Genomic DNA, 10,562 nt, shown 5'->3' with positions numbered 1-10,562 from the left:
TAAACAACCAAATGTAGTTTGACGTCTTGTGTGTATACTCACAGCCTCATGGACCAGAATGATCCAAGCCCAAATGGTAAGGTTGGCCTGAATTTTTTGAGGCCCAAAGCAAACTCAGAAATGGGGCTCAACTTTTACATTCTTTATAATAATATACAATAATATTTTAAAAATCAAAATACCTAATAATATTAATATTCCTTATAATATAATTTTCCTTAATAATAATATTTTCCTTTTCTTGATTGCTCTTCATTGCCTTATAAATTATTTTCGTTTAATAATAATATTCATCTTCGTTGCCTGGTAAAATTATTTTCCTTTAATAATAAAATTTTCCTTATAATAAAAATAAAAATAAAAATATTAAAATTATTTTTTCAAACTTTTTTTTTTCAAAATAAAAATACATAATGATACTAATATTCCTTATAATATTATTTTCTTTTAACAATCATATTTTCCTTTTATTGATTGGTCTTCATTGCCTTATAAATTATTTTCGTTTAATAATAATAATAATAATATTCATCTTCATTGCCTTATAAAATTATTTTCCTTTAATAATATTCATTTTCCTTTATTGATTCATCTTCATTGATTCACCTTTGTTCCCCCTATATCTATATATACATATTGTATTGCATAGCTAATCCGTACACTGAAATCATACAAATACAACAAACAAAGAGAAAGAGAAAGAGAGACAAAACAATTCAATGGCATTCAAGGCTTTCTTCTCCCGTATCATATCATCCTTCAAATTCTGCCGCTCCAAAAATCCGTCCAACATCCCAGAAAATCCTATCCAGCTCTCCCCAAACCCTTTCTACATTGACTGCCAGCCGGCCAACCTGCGCTCCTCCTTTAAGCACCATGTCTACTCCATCTTCGGTTGTGGTTTCCGCACACACGAAGACGACCTCCTCGAATCACCGGCATGCAAGTGGGACGAGATGCCACGTCACGACTACAACTCCTCCATCTCCGACAATTCCGACGACGAACTCTTCCCTCCTCCTCCTCCGCCGACACGACACCCTATCACCACTTCCTCGGCCGACAGTGGTTTGTGTGGCTACGAGAGAGACGATGAAGAAGAAGAGATCGTGACACTAGCATCGTTTTCACTAAATCGCAAGAAGAGGATGAAGAAGCTGCTACCGTCGTTTCCGGCGGAGGGGAAAGTGAAGGACAGCTTCGCGGTGGTAAAGGAATCGGTGGATCCATATGAGGACTTCAAGGCATCCATGATGGAGATGATATTAGCGAAGTAGCTATTTGAGACGAGAGACCTCGAGCAGCTGTTAGAGTGTTTCTTATCGCTCAATTCGCGTCATCATTACGGGGTCATTGTTGATGCTTTTTCTGACATTTGGAAGACAATTTTTTTGTAGTAGTAGTTGTATTTTGTTTAGTTGCTCAATTGAGTTTTGTATCTTGATTTTTTATTGTTTTTCTCTTTCTTCTGTCCTTCATTTATTTTTTATTCAAACCTGACCAAAAGAAATGTTATCTTTCCTTCACATTATTGAATTAGCAGACATTTACTAATGTGGATGTTGTTGAGTGTGGATGTTGTTGAGTGTGAATTAGCAGACATTTGAATTAGTATTCTTTCTTTAAAATTAATTTAGTATTCTTTCTTTTTAAAAGTTCGAAATTAAGAAAAATTATTTTTTTTAATGGCTAGATGACACGTTTATGAATTTTAAAATTGGTTAATATACTTTTCATTTAAATTTCATAAATCTTTAAATAGTCACATTTTTATTGTTGAAAAAGTATTACTTAATAGAATTTTTAAAAAAATTTAAATAATAACTAAAAATTAATCAAGAAATTTAATAAATAAATTCGTTTAGTGATTTCTTATTTGTGTGGTTGATTTAAGCATTTTTTTTTATATTTTCTAAAAAAATTACAAATATTATACTCTTTAAGTATATTTATGTTAAGTGTATTTAAAAATTAAAAAAATACTTAAAATATATAATCTTACATTCGTAAACTACTTTTTAAAAAAATTATAAATTAAGAAACGTCTATGTTATCGTAAAAAACCCAATAAACAACCACCTATCCTTGGGATCTAAGAATTCTTGACACCCTTTTAATCGTTGATTTCTATTGATACATTGATTCATGGTTGGTGATCGTTAACTTCTATTGATATATTGATTCATGATTGACGATGAATTTCTAGAGCTGATTTTTCCTAGTGATCAAGAGGTTCTTGATTCTCATGTCAATCTACTTGTCATTTCATCTTGTTCAAATCTTATATTCATAATTACAGACTTGAACAAAATCTTATGTTCATAATGACAAACTTGAACAAGATCTTATATTTATAATGATAGACTTGAACAAGATAAAATGACAAGTGGATTGGCATGAGTAATCAGGAACTTCTTGATCACTAGGAAGAATCGGCTCTAGAAACTCGTCGACAATCATGAATCAATGTTTCCAAACTATCATATGGTGCTGCCAATTTCGTTAATACCTTTTTTCTTACTAAATCCTTTCCTAACTGGAATTATTGTGGTGTCTTTACTTGCTATAGCGATATTCATCGTTTGAGTTTTCTTTTCAGGCGAATTCATTCCGAACAATGCTTGGTGATTTCTTCTATGTATGGTTGATGACAATGATAATGAAAATAAGTCTTGCTTTTGTTGAATGCTTTGCTAATTCTTCATTGGTACCCTTGGATATAGGGATGGCAATTTGAACCCAGCCCGATAGGGACCCGATCCCCCGACCCCGATTAGGATGGTTTTTCCCCGAAAAATACCCCTGTGGGGACAGGGATGGTATTCGAAATTAAATCCCCGACCAGTTTCAGGCCGGGGACATTGATCAGTGTTCAAGCCCAGGCTCGTCCCCGTCCCCGGCCCTGGCCCCGAATTTCCCCGAAGTAAAATTACCATTTTACCCATCTTTATATAGATATATAAACCACCCCTTTCTCTAACACATAACACTGCACCTCACACACTCATCACTGTGTCTCATCTTTCTCTCTCAAACCCTTCGCCAATCGCCCTCATCTCCCTCCTCCGCCGATCGCCCTCCTCTCCCTCCTCTGCCGATCTCCCTCCTCCACCGATCGCCCTTCTCTCCCTCCTCCGCCGATCTCCCTCCTCTGCCGATTAAGCCACCACAACTCCACCACTATTTGCGGCAGTCCGGCAATGACACCATCACCACTGTTTGAGCACTTTTCCTCTCTCTCTCTCTCTCTCTCTCTCTCTCTCTCTCTCGATCAATCGATCGATTTGTTATATGTAATATATTAGATTTGTTATATATATATATATATATGTTAGATCTGAATTTTTTTTTTGGAGCTCATCAGATTGTTAATGGTGATGAACAGATCTGTTAGATCTGATTTTTTTTTTATTTACATTTGAGCATCCGATCTCTCTCTCTCTCTACGTTGTAACAATATGGAGCTGATTTAATAATTGTTGTAGTTGTTGATGACATTCACTCTGTTAGATCTGTTTAATTGTTGTTGTAGTTTGAAGAAATTATGGAACTGATTTTTTTTTTTCTTTTGGTCGGGGACTTTTCGGGGTCGGGAAAACCCGATCCTCGTTAAGGGGTGGGGGCAGTGATGAGCTCCCCGTCGGGGTCGGGACCGGGGACGAGGGAGTTTCCACCATCGGGGATCGGGGACGGGGAGGGTGATCCCCGACCCCGCCCCGCCCCGCCCCATTGCCATTCCTACCTGCATATAGTAAAAATAATTGTTTAATAGTTAAAAAAGAATTAAAAAAATACGTAACTAAAATCATAACATAATTCTTCAATAAATAAATTATATTACATATTAACTTCTATTAGAGGATTTACTTCGTTATATTTTAAATAACTTAAGTTCTTTGAATAATGATCGCAATTATTTTTAATTTTTTCATTATGTAATTTTGACCTATAACGATAAGAAAAATTTCAATTTTTATGCATTCTCTTAATGTTTTATTTTCAATCAGGAAATTATCTATCTACTCAAATTAAGTTAATAAAATGTTTCAAACTTGTTTGAATGCTTAACAAAATATACAGATGTATTCTCTAATTTTTTAATCTAAAGTTGCCATTTTTTTTTTTATTTTTTTTTTGGCGAAGAATATGTTAAAATATTTTGAAAAATAAGTAAAGAGAAAGAAAGAGCGGGACAAAAGACAAGGTCCTGATAATGCAGACTTGCCAATTTAGCTGTTTTTATCACTGTCACACCTATGATCAAAGATATTGATAATTTATTCTATAAAAATACACTTAAATTAAATAAACATGCAATAAATTTTAAAAATTAACATAATTGTTATTAAATGCAAAATAAAAATAAAAATTCAGAAGACTAAATATTAGAAATTGAGTTGACTCCAATGCGCACAAAAGAGAAGATTTATAAAATATATTATTTCACATAATTGATGATTCACAATTTTAAATTTTTAAAATTGAATTAGTATTCTTTCCTTTTAAAAGTCCGAAATTATAAAAAAATTAATCAGTGTGTTCGGTTTGAGTTTTTTGAATTAAGTTTTTTAAAAATTGAGTTTTTTGGTATTTAGTAAATTTTTAAAAGGTTTTTTTCACAATTTTTTTACTTTTTAGGTATATTTATGCTAGGTATGTCTAAAAATTAAAAAAATTACTTAAAATATTAAAAAAAATTAGTAAAAAAAAAATCAAAAAACAAGAAAGTAAAATTTTCTGAAAAATGTTTTTGGAAAACTCTAACTAAGCAAATTTTTTTTTTTTTTTTAATGATTAGATGCCACACTTCTAAATTTAAAAATAAGTTAATATACTTTCCATTTAAATTTCATATATCTAATATAAATCACTAGATAGTAATATTTTTATTGGTGAAAAAGTATTACCCAATAAAATTGATTTAAAATTGATTTAAATTTTTTAATAACTACTAAAAATTAATCAAAAATTTAGTATGTAAATTTCGAAATAAATAAATTTGCTCCAAACAATTCTTAGTGATTTCTTGTTTGTTTGGTAATTAATAATTTTTTTAAATTTTTTTTCCAAATACTTTTAAATTTTTTTTACAAATATTATATTTTTTAAGTATATCTAAAAATTAAAAAAATTGTTTAAAAAATTTAAAAAAATGTTTAAAATATTAAAAAAATGAAAAATTATTTATAAGTCCTATTAGGGAGACTTATGCTACATATGGTCCTACTAAAAAATTTATGTTTCCATAAGTCCTGTGGGAAGTTTGTTGACACATTTACCCTCAATATTAGTTGTTAATATTATAAATAATAGTAAAACCATATATAGGAAATTGAATGTTACCATAGATCATATCTATATAAACGTAACGTAACGTGACACCTACATAAACGTAACGTGATACCTATGATCTATGGTGACATGCAATTTCCTATATAGGAAATTGCATGTTACCATAGATCATATTTACATAAACGTAACGTAACGTGACACCTACATAGACGTAACGTGACACCTATAGGAAACTGAATGTTACCATAGATCATATCTACATAAACGTGACGTAACGTGACATCTACATAAACGTAACGTGATACATAAACGTAACGTAAGGTGACATCCACATAAACGTAACGTGACACCTATGATCTATGGTAACATTCAATTTCCTATATAGGAAATTGAATGTTACCATAGATCATATTTATATGAAACGTAACGTGACACCAACATAAACCATCAACATTTTTACATTCAATTTAAAAAAATAAAAACTCATTAAGTTTGCGAAATGTAACGTGTCACGTTACGTTACGTTTATATAGGTGTCACTTTACGTTACGTTTATGTAAGTGTCACGTCACGTTATGTTTATGTAGGATCGTGTGGAATACATTTATATCTAAATAGGACTTGAGACTCTATAAGAAATTACACAGGACTTAACCTACTAGGATTATGGGTCACTACTGTGGTAAATACACAGCAGTGACTGTTGTGGTTCATTTTGTGATGCATTATGGGTTTATTTTTATGATCTGAACCGTTCATTTTGTAGGATTTGTTAAGTACTTCAAGCCTACCAAAAATCATATTAATCGGATATCAGCAACTATATGATCGAATTGCATATTTTTATACTATTTTTTAAAAGAAAAACTTCTTGTTTGTTTTTTTGGTTATCAATCATATAGTTATTGGTATCCGATTAATATGATTTTTGGTAGGCTTGAAGTACTCAACAAACCTTACAAAATGAACGGTTCAGATCATAAAAATAATCCCATAATGCACCACAAAATGAACCACAACAGTCATTGCTGTGTATTTACCACAGCAGTGACCCCAAATCCAACATACTATAAGTGTTTGAAAAATGACTTATAAATAAGTCTCCCTTAAAAAAATTCAATGAAAACAAAATAATACGAAACACAAAAAGTAAAATTTAAAAAAAAATGAATTTTGAAATGAAAACCAAGCAGATGTTTAATTTTAAAATAATAATAAGAATAATAAAACAGATTAATGAAAATAAATAGAAAAAAAGATAATATTATTATGGCTATGGACATTTTTAGCATGTAGTGTCAAACAAAAATGTATTATCAACATGAAAATCATGAAATTTTTAACGATCCACTCAACAAACTTTTGGTATGGATATGAATTTTTATGAATCTTTTACCCATAAATATTTTAAAAATATCCTATCCATATGATATTATATATATACAAGCCCTAAGTGATTAAAAAATAAAGTAAAATATATAAAAAAGAAAAAAAAAAGAAAAAGAAAATTGAATAAGAGAAAAATAGACGTGCCATCTAAAAAGAGTTCAATCAAATGTTAATATTGAGAATTTAATTTTTTTTAAGAAATCACTACATTTGGTTATATGTATAGTATAGATATAGATTCTATTAACTCGTATATAAATCTGAATGTTTAAAAAATTAACATTTTAACTCTAAAATATATATAATCTTACATTTGTAAACTATTTTTTTTATTTTTTATTTTTTATGATTTAGAAAATAAGAAGCTACATAAAATGGTCAATAAAAAAAATACAAAATATAAAAAAGTTCAAACAATTTTTTTGAAATTTAGCAAATTATGAAGTCATGACCAAAAATAAATGCCCACAAAATTGCTTCAATCCCTTATTTTTTTTAATTGTCTAATTTTGGTTTCATAGTAATTTTTTTAAAGCTTAGATTCAGATAACAAAATCAAGACCAAAAATAAACTTTCAAACAATTTTTTGGACATTTAAAAGAAAAAATTGTTTGACAAAAATAAATTATTAAATATCGTTTTTTTAGTTTTTTTTTTAAAAACCAAATTAACTTTCAAAATTTAAGATAAAAAAATTCTGAAAATAAATTTTCAGATCAAAACCAAACAAGTGGCAGATTCATTATTTGTATTTAGTCATCTGTTTTGTACTGAGGCCCTAGAAATTTTCTTGGCCTAAATTGTTGTTTAATTTATTTAGTAGGCTTTGAGTTCATTCAGTAGTTGGGTTTCTTTTTGAGCTGAGACTCTAGATATTATGTCGGCCAAAATTATTTTCAGATACAAACCCGAATGCCTTATTTTTTAGCCCTAAAAATTATGTTGGCCCAAATTATTTTTTTATATGTTTATAAACTTATTTATATTACCTCCAATTCTTGTCAACTTTTTTGTCTGAATCAAAATTTATTTATCTATTTATTTTCTAGATAAAAAAATTAGTTCTTTAAAGCAATAAATCAAACAGATAACATGCAAGCATTTACTACTATCAAGCATGTACTCAAACAACCAACAAAATCAGATTTTAATAGAGATAATAATAATAATTCTAATGAAAAGAAACAATGATTAGCCCTAGGTTATAGTTTTACACACTTAAACAAAATTGGTTTATAACAATTGATATATCATAATAAATAAATAAATAAAATAATTGAGAGAGAAAAAATCAGTTGACTATCCACAACTACAATGTGGACCCCATCTTTAAACACCGCATAGAAACATTTCACTCCCACACAACAGATACCACTACACATAATAAGAAATTGAGGAAAGGAAGAAAATAGAGTAAGAGCGAGGGTACTCGGGCTAAGAGAGCAGCAGTGCGAGCGAGAAAGAGAGTAGAAGCGCGAGCAAGAGAGATTTGTTTGGAAGATGGACTGATTTCAGTGGGAAGGGGCGCGAGCGAGAGAGATATGGACGAGCGAGAGATTTGGACTGATTACAGTAGGAAGATGAGAAGAACTGGAAATCAAAATTCTCTTACCGGTAATATATAATAAAACTTCTCTTACCGGTAAGATAATGAACATTAAATAACCCCCAACCCTCGTAAAAAGAAACTACCATTCCACATCCACTTACCCTATCAAAACTCATGGCCAACGTCACAGAAGGTTATTGGTTTGTATTTTCGATTGGTTTTATATGAGTATTATTTTATGTTTGTTTTATTTAACTATATATATAATTATTAATGAAATTTATTTTACAAAATCTATATCTGTTGTTGATGTAGAACTTAGTAGATCTCCACCACTAGTGGTTCAATCTTCATTTCTCGTTTCATATTCCATTTCTCCACCAGTGGCTCAATGTTCACCTCTCATTTCATATAGTTTCGATGTTGAAGGCAGAGAATTTAATCCTTAACTTGTTTTAGATTTTTTTAGCTTATTTTTGGTAAATATTTTTTATTTTGAAAGGCTTGATTTTTAGTTAAAATTAATGAACTTTTTACTGATTGTTAAAATAAAAACAGTTTGTAAAAAGTTCATTAATTATATGTATGAAAGTCTTATTTTGTAAAAGATGATGTTTCAATTAATTTTGATGAATTTAAAAAAAAAATCAATGACAAATTCATTTAAATGATGTATGAAAATATCATTTTGTATTAAATTAGTGATATATATTGTTATTTTATAGTCAATTTTGCAATTTATCTCTTATTTTTGTTTTTTAATATTAATTATTATAATCATCTTATTAAACAAATTTAAACATTGGAAATTATATATATGCAAAACACAAAATTATTAATTTTTTTATACACAAAAATAATTCAGACTGATTGCTTTATTCCACTAGCAAAATAAAAATTTACAAATTTGGACCAACTGCTCTATTCCGTTATCAAAATAAAAATTTTAAATTCGGACCAACTGTTTCATTCTGCTATCAAAATAAAAATTACAAAATACTAAACAATTTCTATTTATAACAACTTTAGCCCATTATTATTTTCCCCATTGACACCAAAAACATCCACCTCAATAATTTTGCATAATGCCTATTTATAGCATTTGTAGTCTATTATTATTATTATTATTATTATTATCATAAAATAATACTAATAATAAATTCAATTGTGTAAAAGATATATAGAAAAAATAAATAAATTCAATTGTGTAAAAGATATATAGAAAAAATAAAGAGGTAATCAGTGTGTTTAGTTTCAATTTTCTGACAAAATTTTTGAATTATCAATTAAAAATTTATCTGACAAAAAATGTATGAAAAATGTTTTAGATCATCAATTTTGAATTATTAAACCAACTACAAATGGGTTATAAATCATATTATTTAAAAATGAAAAAAGATTGGAAACTCTAAATTAAAGGTTTTAATAGCTTTAATTGGTGTGTGGGTCCCATGTGATATGGTGTTTTGGCCTTAATTTTTTTTTTTTAATTTTCTACATCATTAGTGCTTTTCTTAAATTTTCAAATTAAAAAGATGTATCATTTTTGTTTAAAAATTCAACTGAAACATAAAAATAATCTAATAAATATTTATCGAATCGTTAAAAATTATGTCAATCCAAATTAAAAATTATCTAATAAATATTTCATCCCAAATTTTGAATTTTTGTGCCCATAGGTGTGGTCTTCCAAGAATAATATATTCCTGGTAAGACAGATATGCTGACACAACAATAAATTGACATGACCAGTGGACCTGTGGGGGTGTGAGTCATTATTTTACCGGTAAGATAATGTTATCCTAAAATAATCTCCGACAAAATTATATCAGTATTAGTACAAAAAGTATTTGTTTGGTTTAAATTTTAAATTAATTTTGTCAAACCTATTATCAAATAACAATGATTTATCTGTCATATTAATTCATTAATCAATTAAATTTTTTCTAATACCTACTAATTACAATCATTCAAAATTTCAAAAATTCTAAACTATTTTCATCATATACTATATAAAATTTTAATTTCCAATAAATTTTTTAGAAAATTAAAAATTACCATCAAAATCAAACAAAACACACAATAGAACAATGATAGGGATACTAAATTTTTTATGAAAGAAATTATCAAATCACTAACATGGATATGAGACCCACATAAACATGTGAGACCCATACTCATTTGAATGATTTGATAATTTTAATACTTCCCCCGTTCTAAAATAATGGTCCCTTTTGGAGAATTCAACTTTTTTTTAGTAGTACAACTATTGCACTTTAAAAAAATTAATTTTCCAAAATTACCTTTGATAGTACATTTTTTTGAAAAATA

General features: G+C 28.6%; 1 protein-coding gene across 1 annotated transcript; it reads left to right on the top strand.

Moving 5' to 3' along the window:
• Positions 1–719: 719 nt before the first annotated feature.
• On the top strand, positions 720–1,277 carry LOC114319582 (transcription repressor OFP7-like). Its single transcript, XM_028266605.2, has one exon. It carries the CDS (start codon positions 720–722, stop codon positions 1,275–1,277), a length of 558 nt encoding a protein of 185 aa, XP_028122406.2.
• Positions 1,278–10,562: the final 9,285 nt, after the last annotated feature.

Source organism: Camellia sinensis, chromosome 9 (genome assembly GCF_055761805.1).
Source record: "Camellia sinensis isolate YWXY chromosome 9, ASM5576180v1, whole genome shotgun sequence".
NCBI lineage: Eukaryota > Viridiplantae > Streptophyta > Magnoliopsida > Ericales > Theaceae > Camellia > Camellia sinensis.
This window is presented reverse-complemented; position numbering and strand designations above follow the sequence as displayed.

Coding starts and splice junctions, on each gene's coding strand:
- LOC114319582 (XM_028266605.2), top strand. CDS start 720: ATGGCATTCAAGGCTTTCTTCTCCCGTATCATATCATCCTTCAAATTC.